This window comes from Merops nubicus, unplaced genomic scaffold (assembly GCF_000691845.1).
Source record: "Merops nubicus isolate BGI_N331 unplaced genomic scaffold, ASM69184v1 scaffold15212, whole genome shotgun sequence".
Taxonomy (NCBI): domain Eukaryota; kingdom Metazoa; phylum Chordata; class Aves; order Coraciiformes; family Meropidae; genus Merops; species Merops nubicus.
The window spans coordinates 53,069-73,723 of NW_008591806.1; the positions used below are offsets into that span (position 1 = coordinate 53,069).

The window sequence follows — 20,655 nt, forward strand, 5'->3', positions numbered from 1 at the left end:
ACATCCCAAAAGGAACATCTCAGTGTATTACAATGAACTTTTTAAGTATGTTTCTATATTCTTATCTGAGCTGCAATAAAACACAATGCAAAAAAGACTTCACTCTGACATTCCTCCTTCCCTGAACATCCATAGGTGAAAAATGAAATCAATGATTCAGTGACAAATACATTATGTTTCCTAAGGGGTTATTTAATGTACTCTTAGCAAGGGTGGAAAATGATGGTTTCTAGAGAACAGATGGTAACAAGACAAAATATCAACAGACCACAGTTGTTGACTGCAATTTATGGAGTGTACAGATGTGTCAACTTAAATGCAGTGATTCTGAGGCCAATAAAAATACTTCCTGATACCAGCAGATTAATTTTTCATGACCACTGGTTACACAGCTTTTACATTTTTAAAAACTAATTATTCATCTACAAAAGAAACAACAATTTTGCTTGAAAGTCATTACTATAAAGTGGAATGTTGTTGCTGGCTCAAAAAAACCCACCCAATGCATAACAAGACTGAATACAAGTTTGCACATCTTCCTTTCAGAATAAAATTTCCTGCTTTTGTCAATAAAAAATATTCCAAAGAAAGATGAATGCCAGTAGCTAACTCAGATTTAAAGGAATAGTATGCAATAAGGAGATCCCAGTTCCTAGGCAAATACAAAGCACGTTTACAAATGCACCTTTTTTCAGCCTTTAATTTAGTATGATGAATAACAGTTCTTGTGAAGGTTGCAAGGGGCTGGCAGTGCCTGAAGCTGCAGCCCAGTCCCCCCTTTACTATCCAGTGCCACATTGACCATGCAGGCAGTCTCTCCCATGGTGTTCTGTAATACCCAACTACCAAAGCCACATATCTCAGAACCTCCAATGAATGGGTTGATGTCTAGATCTGATCCTTGTAATCTGAACTGATTTTCACCTTGTCTTATATTTCAACTTGGAGAAATATTTCACCCCTGGTTCCCTCCCTGTATTGGCCTAACTCAAATTTAGCTAAGGACTGCTTCTTTGCTTGTCAAGAATTGGAAAGGAAAGCAGCTCTACTTTCCAAATTCCCCTGTTCTAACATAGAGATTAATTCTGAAACAATCATTTTACATTAATGATACCACAAAACACCCCACTAAACAGACAATATTAAGTTAGCTACAAAAAAAGACAATTAAAAAAAGTTCTCCACCGTATCACATTGCAAGATAGTTTGTCATGGCTAAATTTTCAAAGGAGATGCTCAACTCAGCTGCCATGTAGCCTTTGGGAAATAAATTGCAAAAGCATCTAGCTGAAGACTGAAACAGCAGGGAAGCCCTGCAGGTACTGCAGCACCCAGAAGAATAGAGAGTAAAACTGAACTCAGATGGGGCCACCCACTCCCTCTGTCCAACTCAGCATGCACTTGTACAAAACAATGTACCCTCCTCCGGAAGCACAGTAAGGACTCACTGAAGTCCCTCCCTTTCAACAGTGCAGCATGCACGAAGCAGGACAGAGGCAGAGACTGAAGAGGAGCTGCAGAATTCACTTACACTGAAACTGTAAAACATATTTTGATTGCATTTTGTTGTCTCCATACTGATCAATTGTTTACCCCACCTAGCCCACTCCATGCTGGTTTTATCTTCCCTTCTCTCCATAGCATCCTTGCAGCTTCCTTATTACTTGGTACTCATTAGTAAACTCCTTCTTTGCTTCCCTACTTCCCTCTCTCTTTTCCCAACTATAATATATAAATACTACGTTTAAACTGTGGCAAACATTTACAATGTTATTCCCTTGATTTATGTTTTTATCCTTTTTACCTCCTATCTCTCCTATTTTGACCAGAAGCTACTAAGAGCAAGCTCTGCCACCACCTCCTCTGTTTTGTATTGTCTGTAGAGCATATAAGGCTCCTTTCCAGTTGCCCTATAAGCACAATCATAATAAACATTATTAATAGCAACAGCGTATTCTCTACATCAGCAACCTGGCATCACAGATTATGTACTTCCAACAAACACAGCAGTATGCACAAACTGAGAAGCTGATACCAATTTGGCTGATTCTTCTCCCTCATTGGTTTTATAGCTGTATAAACCCCACTTCAGCGGAGTTACTCCTGATTTAAAGTAGTGCAAGCAAGAGGAGAAAGAGTCCTCTATTGCTGGCAGACAAATGAAAGAGCTCATAAAACGGAGCACACAAATTCAGAGGTCACAGATGAGATAGTACAAAACAAGCCCCTTCTTAAGCAAAGGTCAATTTTGCACCCATGATTTTTTTTCTTCTCCAGCTTCTTTAACCTGTGCTTTTTCTGGACAGAGAGTTCTGGAAAATGAATCCTCTACAGAGCAAGCAACAGTGGCACAAGTCACACCATACTATGTAAGGTTACTACTTTGTAAGCTATCTCAGATATACATTACTTAGGGAGACTCGGAAGCCAAAAGAGCAAGTTTCAATTCATACCATCAAAACATCAGTAACACTGGCTTGGTATTACTTTACTACGCAGAACTGAAAAAGCATCTCACCTACCTGAATCATATGCAAAATCTCTAGGTTCCTGTTTAATCATCAGAGGAGGGGGAAAATTCTGACTGGCTGCACTGCCAACCATAGCGTTGTGTTCATAAACTGGATCATGATACTCCTGCTTAAAACCTTGAGGCGGGAAAGGGATGTTTGGCTCAGACATCTGGCGCTGATATATTGGACGTCCTTCCCTTGGCATTGCAGGCAAAGGTGGGAAAGAATTGCAAGGTTCGGAGAGCTGGCGGCGAAATCTAGGATACAAGTTAGAGAGGTCATGTAAAAGACTTGAGCTACCTTCCACTTCCCAAAGATCGTCACACATCATGATTAGTGGCTGTATCACTTTCTCAGCAGCAAACATTTTGCTTATGATCATGCCAAGTGCTCCCATCAGGATCACTTGTACTGTAGAACTGCAACAAGGAAAAAAACAGAAAACTTCATCTATTAAATTAATATCAGCTCCAAGACCCAACCCCCCAACATCCTCTCTGCTCTCAATACCTTCTCTGAACAGAAGAGACAAACAGGAAATGCACCAGCTTCAAACCAGTATAAAGAGTGACATCCTACCACAGTGACAGGGAGGAGGCTTAGGTAGAGTTCACTGTGCTTTCTTATTAGTGACATATTGCTCGTACTCTTAATTTACTCTGACCATTCCTACTGTTATACGGAAATCAGTCTGACCACAATAAACACAAACATTCTGAATAAAGAGCATTGTCTGTCATAACATCTGGAATCATTCCAGGGTAAAAGTCCACAGATCTGTCCTCTCCAAAACAGTGCTGTGGGAGACCTACCTGTAAGGCTGGCGCTGCATTCTAGCTCACTCCCTTTTAATGGGAAGGGAACCTAAGCATCACAGAAAACAGGCAGCGTTCAAATTTTTGCTAAGAGGAACAATGTCCCCTCCTGCCTTAACTGTTCCCTTGGTCATTTCTAAATGAAAGTCATCCATACAAGCCATGCTGCCATTCACTACTTCCAAATGCTCTTCAGTAGGTCTAAAATCTGAGAATTCCATTCTAAATTAACTTCATTTACACGAAACTTTACTCAAGAACCTATGCTTGTTGTTTCTTCCATAAAACATTTTTATCTGAACTAAAAGGCCTGAATGTAATCACTTGGACAGCCACAGGTTCAGAAGCAGAGAAGAATACAAGGATGGTATTTCTCCACTGTGCCCTGATGAACTGCACAAAGCCTTCCTGTTAGTTCCTGCAGATTACCACAATAGTGGTAACCACCACTGCAGTAATATTTTGTCTGAACTAATCCACAGAACATACAACGCCCTTGCAACAAACACTTAATAGTCCTGTTACCATTCATCATGAACAAGACATAGTTTAAAAAAAAAAAAAAAACAAAAAAAAAAAACACAACAAAAAAAACCAGAAGAAAAATGTGCCTTTTTCTGCAAGTTTCTCACTGTCATACTAAAAAATAAATAAATTTTAAAATCAAGAACTAATCATTCTTCATCTTACTGTACTCTGGATTTGAACCAACTTTGGTTCACATAAGCAAAAGCAGACAGTCTTTTGGAGGAAACTGTGCGAGTGAAGAAGAATGCAGTGGTTTGATTGCACAGACAATGCAATCCTTGGCTATCAACTCATATGTAGTAGGTGTTTCTGAAATAATTTAGACTCCACTAACATCTGTCATAATACTGCTGTGAACTCGACCTGAAAATATTTACTGTCATAGCTTTCTTATAAATGGTGTCAGAGCTACAGAGACAGAAACTATTACCATGTCGTAGTGGAGGCAAAATTATTTTTTTAATGCTGCTGTAAATATTATATTTTGCAGTAGAAAGAGTACTGCACTGTAACATTGAGTTTTGCAATTCCACCTACACCTGCAGAAAATAAACTTAGAAACTCAAATGTATTATGAAACAGTTAGGCTGACTGGCAGTGCATTCATTTCCCTCTTTTCCTTTTTTCATTAGCCAAAAAAAGAAGCAGAAATTATCATTAAGAACTGTCAAGGAGTGAATCAGAAAATTGCAACTTGAAGTTAAAATAAGAAACAGGCTCACTCACAAAGCCTCAAAGGAAGTTAATAATACTTGTTGTACTGGAAGCTTTGTATGGAATCAAGCCATTTGTTCATACAAGTGGATTGGATTCCTGTTGGTACTTGTTAGGATCACTTATCGTTCACGTATTCATGCCCTGTGTGAAGCTGCATGGGCTGCATGTTCTAGAGGCTAATGCTATCTTACACCACCAATGCATCTTCCACAGAAATATGCCTTGAGTTACAGATTATTATCTGAACTCGTGTAGGTAGGTCATTTGTTTAAAGGGCATTTTCTGAATAGGCCAGTTGTAGCAGCACATCACCTTCTCAATCAGAAAGACCTGAATTTCACAAAAATATGAAGTATACTTTTGTTTCAATCAACTGGGAGTGAGAAGATCCAAAATAAATAAGAAAATGGGGAAAAAAAAATATCTCCCCATTACAACGGTATCTTCCTTTAAAAAAGGAGAAAAATGAGATTTTTTTGGCCCGACTCAGCTATTTCAGGCTTCACTAGAACACATGATTTTCTATTATGGAAGGGAAGCATCAGTGCAAAATGCCCTAAGGAACATGAATGTCAAAGATGAGGTGGGGGGATCATGTCAAGAGTGCTCTGAACAAAGTTTGTGCAGAGCAAGTGTTATGAGTATAGAAATATATACTAAGGTGTAAATACTTAAATTAAGGCTGACATACAGCTTCAGTACTCTCTGTACAAGTTGCTCTAAACAAAAAGATTTTTTCACCTGAAAAAAATCTTATTACTGCCCTATGCACAGAAGACACTGAGCCTCTTGGAGATTTCACTCTCCTGACAACTCTACTTTGGTGTATATACAGAAAGACATTTATCCACCATCCTGTAATCAAAACTGCTGTCTGACTTCACTGGGGGCCTGCATGGTTAGAGCAGAGTCCATGGAGGGGGAAAAGATGGTGACTATGGCAGCCGAAGGGACTCATTCACTGCTTCCTCACTGCCAGAAGGGCTTGTAGAGAACCTTGGGTGATATTTAAAACTATTTCAGCAGAGCACAAACCAACAATATAAACCTTAGCAACGCCCTTCAGAAGCGATCTGCACAAACCCCTGGAGATAACAGCCCTTATTAGAGCAGAAACATGCAAACTGTGTTCCCAACAACTGTTGTTTTCTTTTCATGGGCTTCTTAATTTTTTTAAGAGCTAAGCTGAGTTTCTGAACATGCATATCTCTTTACATAGAACCGAAATTTCAAATGCTCAGAACAAACACACAACACAGCAGATAAAAATGGGTTTAAACAATAAAGGTTAGGATAAACAGAATTCCATGTCATGTGCTTGGTCTCAAAAATGAGGGAAATCCACTGAGTATATTTGTCACAAAACTGAGCTAAGAAAGATAGTTGTCTACGGACTTTTAACGTATCAAAACAAAACAGGGTGACTTAAGGACAGTTTAAGCTTTATTTCTAGTCTCTAGCTTTTGTGGCTTTTACTCAGACTAATGTTATTTAAGCACAGTTTATGTTGGCATCTTAGTTCATTTGAAATGCTACATTTCAAAAGGGCTTGGGAAAATTATCCACCCTTCCAAAGAATATTCTGAAGCACTAACACCATAACACAGCCACTTATCTCTTAGACAGGTGAATTGCTCAGCCAGAGATCAGGTATTTATAACCAGGATCATGCCTGCTAGTGACTTCACTACCTCGTAAGGCTTACCAGCCTCAAAAGAACCACAGAACAGTCCAGGTTGGAAGGGACATGTGGTCCAACTTTTTGTGGGAAAGGGAGATTGAATGAGATTATCTAGCACTCTGTAATCACCTTCACAAGACAGAAGTGGCAAGTCATTAAAACTCTGTCACTGCCAATACGAACTCCTACTAAAGTACACCAAGCCAGATGCCAGAATTCCATAAAACACAAATTTAGGACACTGAACCTTGCTGGTTTTCACCTTGGTCCCCCGACCCAAAAGGAAATAGTTGCGGGGAGGAAGCCAGTGATACCCTACGTAAGACACATGCAGCCACAACTGAAATACCTTCAGCTGGGTCCTTCACATTTTCTGCATTTTACCTGTGGTCCATAGGGAAACTGTTGTCTTGAATAGACTGGGATGGAGGGAGATGGGCAGGGAAAACCCGGTCAGGTTTAGGAGTCTTAGCTGAGTTTGGGGAGGCATGGTGCAGTGGTGACACAGGAGTGCTGGATGGTGTCGGTGGGTTGGAGGGCCTCATTCCCACTTGTGGCTTCTGATCATAGGCACTATCAGTAAGGCAAGGGGAAAAAAGGTCAGAAAAAAAAAAAAACAAAACAGCATCTACATCCAGGAAAAAAAACTCGTGTCACATTTATGTGCTTTTTACTACAGTTACCCTATTAACCAGTTTGAGGTAGAGGAATTCTCTACTTCACATTGCGAAGAGCACAGAAAAAATCATGTTAGAGGTAAGTCAGCCAACAGAATTTTCTTCACCGGGTCACACAAATGTATTTTAAAGGATCCTGTCTTACAGTGACATTCTAACCGAAGGCATACAAAATATATAAAAGTAGAAGCACCTGGACTAGAGTACTAAGAGCCAGTAGTGCCTGTCAAGACTCTTTTTTAGAGCTTGCAGAAACCACGAAGTGAAACAGTAAAACTATACAGCTAGAGGGAAGGGATCTGACCCAGAAAAACAATAGATGTTGACTTAGCTACCACACACTAGGGTATCAGCAGCCTCTCCTGACAGGTTCCTCCCCATCAAAAATAAAGTACTAGTCCTACAAATACATAGATGCTGTTTTCAAAGGTATCCCAAATTAGGAAAAGAATTGAGCATGCTTTGATCATTTCCCTTTCTAACAGAAAAATGCAGACATTAGGCAGATACATAGGCAAGCACAAACTCGCATACTTTCCTATGTTAGGTCCCGTAGTACCCAAATGCACCAATATATGCATTTGATTTTTTAAATCAAAATCTCTCCTCTATGACTGGCAAAGGTGACAGTCTTTTTTTTTTTTTTTTAAATCTAAACGCTGCAAGTGCTGACAGTTTGGGTAGTACATTAATGAGAATAAAAACTCACAAGCTAGCTAAAAGATTCTAAAATAGACTGAAACATCAGTAAGAAATCCTTCATTGCTAATGCTGAAGGAAGGAGTGACACATAGGTGCAAACCTAAAGAAAGTCAATAAAGAATGCAGTAATATCCAGCCCCTCCACCCCCACAAATAAATAAAGTTTTTATTATCTATCCCTACAAAATAAGACAAGTTGCTTTTGATTAGGTAACAACGATGCAAAGCCTTATGAAACACTATTTTAAATTGTAAGCACCCATGAATACACACGTGGAACACCTGCAAAACGTGTCAAATACCTAACATGTTGCTCAGACCTGCCAACCTCTTGCCTGTTACACAGAACTCTCTCTCCTCCCTAGTGTGTGTAATGCATTCTGAAAGCACTTTCAACACAACTCACAGAAAACAAGACACTCCTTCCTTCTATTTCACGCTTGCACCCTGTGTTTTTAAACTCTCGCTATCTATCTCCCATGGAGAAGGAATGGAGAATATGCATTTTGATGAAAAACACTGCTTTAAAATGGTTAATGTGTTTGATACAACTGTAAACAACTCCATCAGTGTTCATCAGTTAAATCCATTATCTCATCAGCCTGTTATCTGCTGCAGAGGTAACTTTTATAAGATCTCTATTATGGTTTTATTACTCTTTAGTCAGTCCTCATTTAAATCAGCAGTTCTCACTCCAAACATGCTCCTGATTGCTTTACCTGACATTGTACAGGCACTTTTCCCCATAACTGAACTTGAATGGTTGCTCTTGGCTGCAAGTGGAGCCAAGTTCTGAACATGGGCTATGGGGTTCTTTCTTGATTTTCACAGGGAGACCATGGAAAGCCACTGTAAAGAGAAACAAGACATAATTAAAACCCAAGTACAATATGAACAATGAGCTTTCTCAAGTAAGCCTGACACTGCTAATTAAACGCATGATTAATTAAACAATTGTAATACTAAATACAATATAAGAAATAAACATTTCAAATATTTCTTTGGACGTCAGATGAAAAATAGACACCAGAGAACCTTTGCACTGGCTATTAGCACTTCTATTGTTTAATAGGACGATGGCCAGGATCCCATCTCATTAGTGGGAAAATAACAGACCACTTATATTTGGCTTAACTACTGTAAATGTTGTCTGAGGCAAAATACTTCCCAGGCACCAAATGTTTCTAAGTAATATCAGTGAGGTAGCTTTTAGCTATAAATGCAATAGTAGTTCACTTCAAAGAGTGCCACACAAATTACTCCAAACAAATTTCTCAGGTATCAGCCTCAGGTATATAATCAGTAAATTTCTGTCCCACAGAATGCGTGAAAATTTGCAGTGAAATTTATGAAACTGAATGACTACATGCACCTTTAGTTATAAGGAAGATCTGAAAAAAATATACAAGAAATGGCTTCAATTTTTCTCAAAAATACACAGGACAAAATCCTGGCCTCACCAAAGTCAATAATAAATGTGATACAGACACAGATCAAGGGAAAAAAAAAATAAACACACTTTTTCAAAAGGTAAAAAGAATGGAAGGCGAGTGACAGAAATGCAACATTAATTGCACAAGCTGCAATTAATGTACAAGCTGGTCTGGATTAAGAAAAAGGCCAAAGGTAAAGACAAGGTTAATCAGCATATTTGTTTAAGGCAGCCAACTTTCCGTATTTCATAGCCAGCTTTAACCAAAATTAAAGCAGAAGAAAATTCAAAGTTTAACTTTGAAAGTAAGTGGCTAGGAGGGCAAAGGATCAAAGGACAGGTATTTAACAGCCTGAAAACACATCCTTCAAGTTCTAAATAACATGAAGTTTTAAAGACATTTTCAAACTCTGAGAAGCCTAGACTCTGGAGATCAATTTTATCACAAATTTTTGACACTGTCACCGAAACACCGTAGTTTGAACACCACGATGACAGTGCAGTGTGATAGAGACACTTGCACCTCCATGGAAATCCATGCATATGCAGCAGTCCCTGCAGCACAATGCCAGGCCATTATTATATACCACCAAGTAAGTAGCCTCTTGTCCCTTCCCTCACACCCGAACTTAGAAAAGACCATTTCTTACACACAATGTATTGTCTGATACTAATGCACCTGTGTCCACTCATGTTAGGTGGGGAGGTAAATGAAATGCTGACTAGGAAGCAAGCATCAGAACCAATAAATTCTGATTTACAGGTATCTGTGAATAAGATTTGGACTCCAGATTCTCACCACGGTTGGGCAACACTCAGAGAACTCTTTCACAAACGGGTCCTTTTGTGCTCTCATTCATGACAATTTCTACTATGCCTTTCAGCTGAGGCATCTGCAAGATACCACTGTTATTTTGCCACCTACTTTCACAAAACTCACAAGAACTGCTATCCAGCTACTATATTTGGTGGATAATAGTCAATTATCTGGAAAGATTACAAAGGAAAAGCAGACAGCAAAGCACGTACACACATAAGCACAGCAAAATATCTTTAGAAGCAGAGATGAAAAGTGGTGAATGTCACAACAAGGAAAAAGCTTGTTCCGCATAAAACTCTCCAAACTTACGCTAAAATAAAAGATCATAGCAACTTCTTGAATAAAGATTTTCAAATTTAATAATAGGGCAAAAGGCAGCCCAGTCAGCTTTCCACCATCACCACAAAGCAGGCTGACACCCAGTAGTCTGCTTGCGTTTTTTTGCCAGTGAACTTCAACTGCTGACTCTCCTTGCGTGTCCTTGTCAGATAACGCACACTGCACATTTCATGTGTATGATGGGCCCCACAAGTCCAGCAGGGTGGCTCCACGCAAAGGTAGGCAATCTCTTTGCCTTGAATCAGAGCATTAAAACACAACCACAACAAGACTCTTTTTTTAAAGCCAGTATCACATATTTGCACAAAGACCACATGCTGCTCTATTTTTTTTTATTTTAACTTTGCTACTTCCTTGGAGTTAATCTGTTATGAAAAATTACTTCCCTTATTTATTTTTAAATAACGGGAGTACAGAGACTCCCCCAGCACAGCCCTGTGCGGAGAACTGGCTGGGTATTTCATCACAGCGCCGAGAGCCTGAACGTCTGCTAACAGGCAGTTTTCCAGCTCACTGGCACAGGCACAAGTGAAAGCAGCACATTCATTTTGTGCAATTTGCTTTACCTTCCCACATGGAGTTGGTGCATGTAAAAGGCTGTTAAGTACTAAATTATTCCTTATCAAATCACCATCATCTGGAGTCATGATCAACACTAATTAAATTACTTTCACTGAACACGGCTCTAGCCTGCTGCCTCGGCTGTGAGGTACATTTTATTTTGCTTACTGTACAGTCCTAGGCAAGGTACAGGGCACAGTGCTAGAAGGCACCTCTGCCATAGTTTTAATTAAAGTTTACCTCACCTTCCCCCCAGCTTTATAAGCTAGGGTAAAATGTATCAAATCAAGTAAGTTAACACCTTCATTTCATTTAGGGAAAGCGTTACAGTACAAAGTGATTTTATATTAGATCTTTATCTTAACTATGGCCAGAAAGATAATGTAGCTGTAAAATTTTAAACATTCCTCGGGCAGTCCACTGACAGTCACCATGCTAAGCTTTACCTCTAACTCCTTAAGTGTATGCTTTTAGAGGCAGAAAGGAAAAAAGACAGCCTGAGAAAAATACTTACTGCATTTTTGGGGGACTTTCTTGAAGGCTACTTGACCTTTCAAGCCACATCTTAAGTGTGGCTGAAGATGACAGACTTATCCCAACAGTAAAATTTCAAACATTCAAGACAGTTCTTGTATCACCACTGAAACTTTCCATCTGTCACTCTTGATTTTAGCTTGACACTCATTTTATATTGCACCTATTAAAACAGATTTTAAACATACACCGGTTTGCTAAGCTGAATTTTATATTATGTTTTCAATCCATTTTCTGTTGAGGAGAGAAAGGTTGCTTATTTATACAATCTAATTTTAGTGCAGCACACCACGCTACCAACACATACAAATTAACAAAATGACATTTCAAACAACCAGCTCCTCACCACTTCTTTCTTCCTGATAGAAAACTCATTTTACTTAACCCCAGAACGGAGTCTCAACCCTATTAAAGTAACGGGCACCCTGCCTTAATAACGATCTTATTAAGAAGTGACCAAGGGCCAAGATTTCAACCTGAATGATTACTTACAGATAACTACCTTTGAACTTGAAAGACAATCTTACAACGTGTATTTAGATGGATGGCTTCAACACCTCATCTCAACTAGTGGGGAAAGTCAGGCTTATCGGTATCAGAACAGACTCAACCTGCAGACCCTGTCTGGAGCTCCTCCAAAGCCACCATACAGATATATGGCAGGCAGGACTGCTACCACCTGTAGCAAATTGACTACGGTATGATGTTACTGTATGTATATTCTCTGTGCATAAATATACCTGTCCAGATCTGCAGAGTAAGAGAGCTTGAACGTTATACATAATGTGCTGTTGTACAAACGTGGGTTTTACACAAAATGATGATTTCACCACAAAATAAACTCACAAAAACACAGGGTGAAACCTGCTGCCCTTATTTTGAAGTGCTGTTCTCCTCTGCAGTCAACAGCCTAATCCCCAAATGTATTTTTCATAATAACACTCAGTTTAAGATTCAAATGAAAACAATTTTATTAAGAACTCTGAAATTAAAGGAGGAATCAGCTTGTCTCAGAGGAGACTGACTTGTATATTTTTTAGCCTAAGGAACAGGAAATGTACTGCCTCTGTACAGGTAGAACTGAATCAATTCTTTTCAGAAAGTCGCAGAATTGCACTGCATCAAAAATAAAAGCGATGATTTAAAATATTTTTCAATTCAAGAGACAATTATTCAAAATGAAGAAGAAATGAAGAATATTTTACATGAAATTTGCAAGTCATTTCTCCTTTGAGCAAAGTTATTTTATAATTTTCAAACCTTAAATTCCTGGCCAGAACACAAAATATTTTTTTTTTTTCTGAAGAAGAAGAACTGATTTAAACATATTTTTTAAAGGCATGAAATATTACTAGTAATTCAATGCCGTTGGCTAACAGCAGGCAATCTTGACTCCAGTGACCAAAGAGAAAGATGCCTTATTATCAACACTTGCAGGGCAAGAGTGTTTACTATATGGTATACAAACAACAGACAGCAGAAACTTTGTGCTGGTGAACTCTGACGTCTCCCAAGCCCACTACACTCGTGTGTTAAATTCGAGGACCTTGTGTACCACCAGAAAAAATGGAAGGAATCAGCAAGTCACAGTAACTCATGCCCTAAATATTTCTGCTGCCTGTTTCTGAACAGCTTTTCACATTTATGCTCCCAAATCACTCTCTAAACTCGATTTACTAAATTAATTTATTTTTATGATTGATAAGAGGCAAAACTATTAACAGTTTTGCAATGTAAGTTTAGAGAGATTTCTTGAATGCATTTGAATTTCTCAAAAGCAAGATGAAAAGATGTAAAAATCTTGAAGTTAATACCACTACAACTCCAGGTGCTAGACTGATTGAAGCGACCCAAGTTAGTACTTGGTAACATTTCAAAAGCAAGAAGAGAAGGCCCCTGTACTGATAAAGCAAATACTGTCACACTTTAAATCTCTCTCCCAACATGCACACAGAGAAATGCAGCAGGCACTTCAGATACACCAGTCTCTCCAAGATTCTTTTCCAGTACATTTACCTCTGCCAAGCCCTCCCCTTCCCCCAACACACAAAAATCCATTACTAAAGGGCCTAATCTCAGCTATCAGTAGAGAGTGCCTTTTATGGAGCCATTAAACCATTTCTCTTGTTTACAGTGCCTGAAGAAAGATGTGAATTATGTCTGTGACAAAACAGGCGATAACATTTTTAAACTGCTATCAAAATGCAAACTGAAACACACTTAAGGACAGGGACCCCAATTTGTGTTTTTTGCAATATTCCTCACTCATTAGAACTTAACAGCAAGCACCTGATGATTCAAACAAATTACTTACGCTATAAGTACAACAGGTAGGCATTTTAAATAAAAATTTAAAAATAATAAAAAAAAACACCTCCCCACACACAAAAATAAAAAGCCAACTCTACTTTCAATAAATGAATATTTTGTTGTTCATCGAGGAGGGTAAAGTGCTAGTTAATTCTGATGTCATACTAATGACCTAGGTGTTCTTATCAGTAGACATTTAAAAAAAAAAAAAAAAAACAAAACCACAACATTGTGGGTTTATATGAGGCTGAAATACTCCATTTCTGCAACAGTTACCATTTTAACCATACATTCAGTGTAGGTATTTACATATCTGATTCAATGAGCTACAAAACCAAATACCTTCTGTATGACCTCCTAGGTGGGAATGCCAGGATTTATACATATTTTCTGAAGAGGTTTCAAAAAGGTGTGTTTAGCTTCTGGAACAACAGCCTTCTGCATTCTGAGGCTATTTATTGATTATTTATTTCTACTTGATTATGATTTGAGCTACAGACCTTTGTAGATAGCTGCACTCTGAATTTCAACAACCATTTACTAGGCATCTGATTAAAGACAATGGGATGCCAAAGCAGTGTGCTCTTTCCATTTCATTCCACTGCACATTAAGATAAGAAATGTCACCAGTAGTCTTTGGGGTACAAAAGAGGAATTAGCTGAAGCAGGTACTAGACCCAGCTGACCGTTCCTTCATACTCTGGAATACTGCTGCTGCAGCTGAATGTGGTATGCAACCCAGTACGCTAACAAAAACTGAAATGAAAACACATTGTTGGAGAAGTAACAGATGACCAGAGGTAGGAGGATGGAAAGACAGTAAAGGCTGGTAACTGATCTTTCCAGATAAACTGCTCCCAATGATTTGGAATTAAAGCCTACAGGTACAGACCACTGCAAAAGCTGAAGACTGAAGTGACTCCAAACATGGATGACTGAGGCAAGTTCTGCAACTGTTTTCACCTTCGTCAATCTCTTGCCTAGACAATGGCAAAAACGTCCTTTTGTTTCTGTGGAGTAATTTAAAAGTAGCTGAACAGATTACATCTACACAGAGTCTGCCAAGTTCTTCAACCATTTGATCTATCAAAGTCACTTCTATCAGATCTTGGCTGAGCTAGTCAACTGGATTTCATTTAGGTCCTGCTCTCTAACAGACACTGGAAGAATCTAGTGAGAAATGGGATATCTGACACACAGATTTGTATCATCACTGTGGCTTCAGAGACTATCCTGGCAGTTCATATAAAAACTATGCACAGACAAGAGACCTGAGATTTCACCATCTCACAAATGACAGCTGCAATAATGGAGCCAGGGGTGGAATCTAACCAATCCTGTCAAGCAGTTTTTCAAAAAAAAAAGTGTATGATCTTGGTATTATTCTTCATCTTGTGGCTGTATCTCAAAAACTCAGGATGCAGAATTTGGCCCTACAGACATTTAGCCTCCATCTAGTCCCCCAGAGTGGTGACCATTCACCTGAAACAGAGCCTGTATGTTTATTTGGGAGCTTGTATGTCTGTGCACAGACTCAAATGGAAGTAAGCATACTGAATGAGCAAGCTTGCCTCTGTAATGATACATTACATATGGTCAAAACAGTTTCAAGACCACAGTAAAGGGCAGTAAGTTTCTTCCTCTTCAAATGCATATAGGTAACTGGGGAGAAAACAGGGAAGCAGCACACAGAAGAGAGGAACAAGATAAAAATGTGTAAAAATGTGTTCAGCAAAAAGCTAGCTCTTTCCTACATGGTGACCTGGCTCTGTGTCCAGGGAAGGAAATCTTAGGATAGCTGGTATCATGGCGAATGCTCTGCCACCCCTTGTCTCAGTGCTCTTTCCCAGAAAGTAGAACTTCATGACTGGGCAGTACTTGGCAAACCCATTAGATATGATTCCATCAATTCAGGTTTCGCCTTGGCTTCAGATCAGATCCTTCCAGCCCCTACCAGCTCAATAGATAGAAACAGCATGGGACCTCATTTTTTGGAAGCTAGTTCTGAACGATGAGCCCAAGCACCAGCTTTCAAAGCCAACTGGCAAGAATAGAATATGTGGGCAAGATGGATCTATTTGAGAACCTTGTGTAACAAAAAGAAAATACCAGCTTTGAAGTAATCTGTCACCTTTACTGGAAAATATGCAACTACAAATGCACTTTAATAACAGTTAGAATTCACTCTGCAAAATGAAGTAAATTGTTTATTTTCTCTTCCAGCCTATAGCATACAATACTGTGCATGTCAATTAACGATTTACTTGAATACTGCATTGCATGAATGCTACACAATAGTATAGTCTGTAAAATCCTCAGCGGGTGGGATGGAGGGGTGGTGAAGAATAAGAGACAGCCCAAAATTGTGGGGTTTTGTCCTCAAAGTCTACATGCACTGTTCTCAGGTCACATGGTATGAGAAAAAAAAAAAATAATTCTGAATTTGAATTAGGAAAAAGTAGCAAGCAGGTGAAGATATACTACACCAAAACCTGAAATTTATTTCTGTTTACTTCTACAGACCTTCAAGATGAAAAACAACAGCACATTTTCCTACAACTGACACTGGGAAATTCTGGACATTAAAATCTGAAGTAATGTATCTTATTAACAAACTCTGTTAAAATACCATTCCCTTGCTTTGGAGTAAGAGAGGTTTTTTTCCCTTTTTTTTTTTTTTTTAACTAAAGCAAAAATTATTACAGACAAATGACTAAAAGACAAATCAAGTATTGATGAAAAATCAATTTAAAATTAATTGAACCACCTGGTCATCTCTAGACTATACTAATTCTATATATCCACCATAACTTCTCCCTATCTTTACTATGATCCTGCATTAACATAAAGCTATTGAGAATAACAGGTGAGGCCAGAAAAAAGGTTGATGTTGAAACAGAGATGGGTTTACTGTACCTACAGCACATCAAAGTTGTATCACTATCCATAAAGGAGGTTTGTATAAGGGAATTTTATGCATGAGGAAAAGCGACCAACAAAATAATCATTATAATGCACACCACATGCCACCTCCCTACAGCATAGCTTACTTGACCCCTGAACACGACACTTGTGCCCCTGTTCAGCAAAGAAATTCTTCTAGATGCTTCTTCACAAATGAAAATAGATGTCATTCTTCAACAGAAATGTGCTCTTCTAAAGCTTGTATACTAAAACACTAAAAATTTTTGCCAGTTTAGCTATTCCTGGGCAACTAACCCAAGACCATCCTGCCATGACAGATGCAGCCCTCCTGAGAGGTAGAAGGGTTCTCAGCCAGTGTGTAAAAGGGGGCACAATATTAGAGGTTGCACGCACATAGCTTAATAATTGGTTCAATGCTACAACCCCCCCATTTTTAGTGCAAGATATACCTCATCTGCTTGTCTGTGCACTTGCAATTTCTGAAATATTCATTAGTTACTGAGGGTACACCTGCAGCATTCTGATGCTGGATGTGCAGAATGCGTCACTGAGATAATTCAGGTATCTGTAGCCACTTGGCTGCTCATTTAAAAGGGCCATTCCTGTTGAAAATTCAAGTCTGTATGTTCAGTGTAACAAAAATTTTAAAACCCACCCAAATGGGTAAGCCACATGTATGAGGGGCAAGGGGTACATATGAGTAAATAACAATAAAAGTTAAGCTACTCCTTAAACCCAAAGATGAAGCAATTCCAAGGCAAACTTTTCAAGAGGTTGCTAGTAAACATCTTGTTATGACACTATAGGTCCTTTGGCCTAAACTGATACACTATTTGGGCAGCTGCTAACTGGCTGAATTGCCACACTGTATTAAAAAACTGTCCCTACTCTTCTGCCCCCAAGCAATGGGACAGGTTTATAAAATTTTGGTTAGCTGACCCCTCTTCACCATGCCAAAAGATTTCCTCTTCTTCAGCATGCACTGGGAGCTGCAGTTACCAAGACAGTTTCTCAGCCTCCAAAAGCGGCGATCTCAGACAACGCTGTTACAGGCACTGTTTTATTCTGATTCATGTCCCCTTCGTGCAGTGCTCTCCTTCCTTTCCAGACAGTTACCTGTCCGGCTGCAGGAGACTCGCAGCTGCAGGCAGTGGAGGGCACAGCGCTGCCAGAGGGGCTCTGCCTCCCAGCAAGTACCTCTAGGGCAAAAGGTAACCTGCTGACAAATACCAGGGACACTGGCTAACTCTGAGAAGAATACAAGGAAATTTGCAGAACACTGGTGGGAGGGAGAAAGAGAGGAGGAGCAAACTGGCTTGCTTTGATGTCTGAGGAGAGTAGGTGAGGCAAGGAGGAAGAGCTCTCTCTCCCCTGCCCCCAAAATAAACACAGGCTTAAGGCAGAGGAAGCAGTAACCTAATAAAAATTAAACCAGCTGGGTTTTATAGCAACTGATCTAAAACTCGTGGACAGCATGAAATGAATGTAGGGGGGAAAAACAAAAATCTAAAGAATGTTTAATCCCTCTATACTGGACCTGCAATCTCCAGGACAGCACAGAGAAACGGGGCTGCGCTTCATCTGCAGTAGCTTTCGGTGCTGCAAGCCTGGGAGGAAATATGGGGCATTTGTTCGTACAGCTACTTAAAACGTATGTGGCTCCGAAGGTTCCCAGGCAGGGTGCAAGGAGAGGCGATCCACCTTCAGAGCTCTTGCTAAAGAGGAAGAGCTTAATATAAAACCAAGCCTGGGAGAAAACATAAATACTGTTCCTACCTGGGAATTATCAATAAAGTTAAACGCAAAGAGAAGTGCTGGACACTAAATCAAGGTCTGTGTGCTTTTCTGAGGACAGGATTTCCATTTGCAGAAATTTCCAAAATTTAATTTAAATTGTAAGAGGTAATTGCTAAGTACTTCATAATTTCTATTACTAAAATATTCAAGTGAGATAATATCCCAGTGTTTCACACACACACACACACACACACACACACACACATACACATAATTTCCAGCTCAGGTAAATCTGCAGTTTGAGAGTTTCAGGTCCAGATTTCAATAGGTTCCACAGAAACAAAACTACAAAGAAAACCTCAGAAATTATAACAAGTATTTTTACCAGAAGTAAAAACAAAACAAAACAAAACCTTTAAAAGAAATAATTTAATAATTTTTTAAATTTATCGTTTTAAAGTTATCCGCTTGGTATTTTGGAAACCATGCCTCACTAGAAAACAAACAGGAACCAATTCTGCCTTGTTTCCCTTCTTGCAGAAAAGTTTCAAGTTACATCAATCTAGTTACTATTTTTCATTGTTCTCTCCTAGTGTATTTATCCAAAGAGCTAATAGCTATAGATGAGGTGGTTGCTGATCTTGTACTTGCAGCTGGACAAAATGTGAAAGAAACTGGATTTCATCTGTGGTTCTCTCATTTGTTGTTTGTAACCAAAACAACTGGTATCAGAAGGTTGCTTCTGGTTTTAAGTAGCTCAGTCTTAGGAGTCTAGCTTCAGAGACTCAACCACTGTGTCAGTTTGCTTCCCCATAAAAACAGGAATATCCTCATAATAAAAAAAGCATCATAATAAAAGATTATCCTTAAGGATAATCATGCCTGTCTCTCAGTTAGCTACTCAAGTATATCCAAAAGCAAAAGAAACCAATAAATAATGAAATGGACTACACATAAAGGACTCTACAGCACAAATCAAAACACTAACTTAAAGGATTATTTACAATTTGTTTTTATTTTAGCAACTCTCAATGATAGGCACTACAAAGAACAAAACTGCATTTTGAGAAGATTATTTTTAATTTCATTTCGCCTTTAACAATAAAAATGTTTTCATTCATTTAAAAAGTATACACTAAATCAGAATAGCTAATGGGATTTTAATTTACTTCATTAGAAGAATGTCACCACTCTAAACTCATGGGTCCTTCACGTTTCAATGATAAATTTTCAGAAATGCTCATCGGTAAGGCAACACTAACGGACGTCATTTATAGTTCATGCAAGTAAGGCTGAAATCTAAATCTTTAGTTCACTACCAAAAACCACTGCAAAAACTACAGTTTCCACTGGAAAAGGTGTGGGCCATTGAAATAAGTCAACAATAAAATTAAGCTCACAAGTTTTATCACTGATTCAACAGGGAAACAAAGAAGCCATTGTCAGAAGTGGTTAGGTCTGGAACATAAAGTCAGGACTTCCGTAAGTAGCCCGATATTCAAAGACTCTTAGCAAAGTACTCTTTCTGAAGCCGGTGGAATTTTGACCGCCTGCAACCATGCTGTGGGTCTCAGCACAGGTGTTTAACGTTTCTACGCTACCTAAGGCATTCTTACTGTATACAAGACCTCAGCTGAGCATACATCACCAACAGATGCACTGCACAATTCTTCTGAAGCCAATTGTTCCTTAAGTTGTATGATTATTTTACATGTGCATGAAATCAGTGAAAATGGTGATTATGCGGTGTGTATGTTTCCTATTTGTATGTAGGCATATATATACATACATGTACATATACACAGTGGGTATACACTGTGTATATACACATACACTTGTATAAATTCAGCTCCCAAATTCTAATCCCAAGTGCTTGAAGCTTTCGGTCTTTACTGAATGCTAACGCTTTCCAAAGTCTCTTTTGTCTCCATTTCTGTTAGTGCTGTGGTCATGTGAAATTTTATTTATGGACGAGTTAATAAGGAAACACTGCAATTGGTTTCAGCATGAAGACAGACTATTAAAAAGAAATTAAACTATTTAACTTTTTTAGGTATATATTAGAAGCAGAAAGGAAACAACATTTGAGCAAAGAGGATCAAATTAGCAAGACTGGAAGCTGGTTCTGCACACATAATTTTTCAAATGTCCTTGATGACGACTCACAATATATAAATTTAAAGACAAAAACCTGGGCAGTCAAGAACCTTCCTATTCAGTAACTGCAGGACTTGGCAATAAATGTCACTGCTAAAAAATATTTCACTACATTAACTTACTGGCAACGACATTTGCTGAATAAGTTCATAAACAGCCACGGAAAAAAAGACAACCAGAAATAAAGCTGCTAATGATTCACTCTTT

At 38.8% G+C, this 20,655-nt stretch overlaps 1 protein-coding gene across 6 annotated transcripts in view; it reads right to left on the reverse strand.

The window, feature by feature from the left end:
- ETV1 (ets variant 1) overlaps window positions 1-20,655 on the reverse strand; it is a 64,773-nt gene that overhangs the window by 23,235 nt on the left and 20,883 nt on the right. For 5 of the 6 annotated variants that reach the window (XM_008950400.1, XM_008950401.1, XM_008950399.1 and 2 more), the window contains 3 exons: window positions 8,353-8,482; window positions 6,639-6,827; window positions 2,523-2,770 (listed from right to left, as the gene is read on the reverse strand). In XM_008950400.1, the coding sequence (XP_008948648.1) occupies window positions 2,523-2,770; window positions 6,639-6,827; window positions 8,353-8,482 (567 nt within the window). The remainder of the gene's footprint in view (window positions 1-2,522; window positions 2,771-6,638; window positions 6,828-8,352; window positions 8,483-20,655) is intronic. The other variant, XM_008950404.1, reaches the window with a different exon arrangement.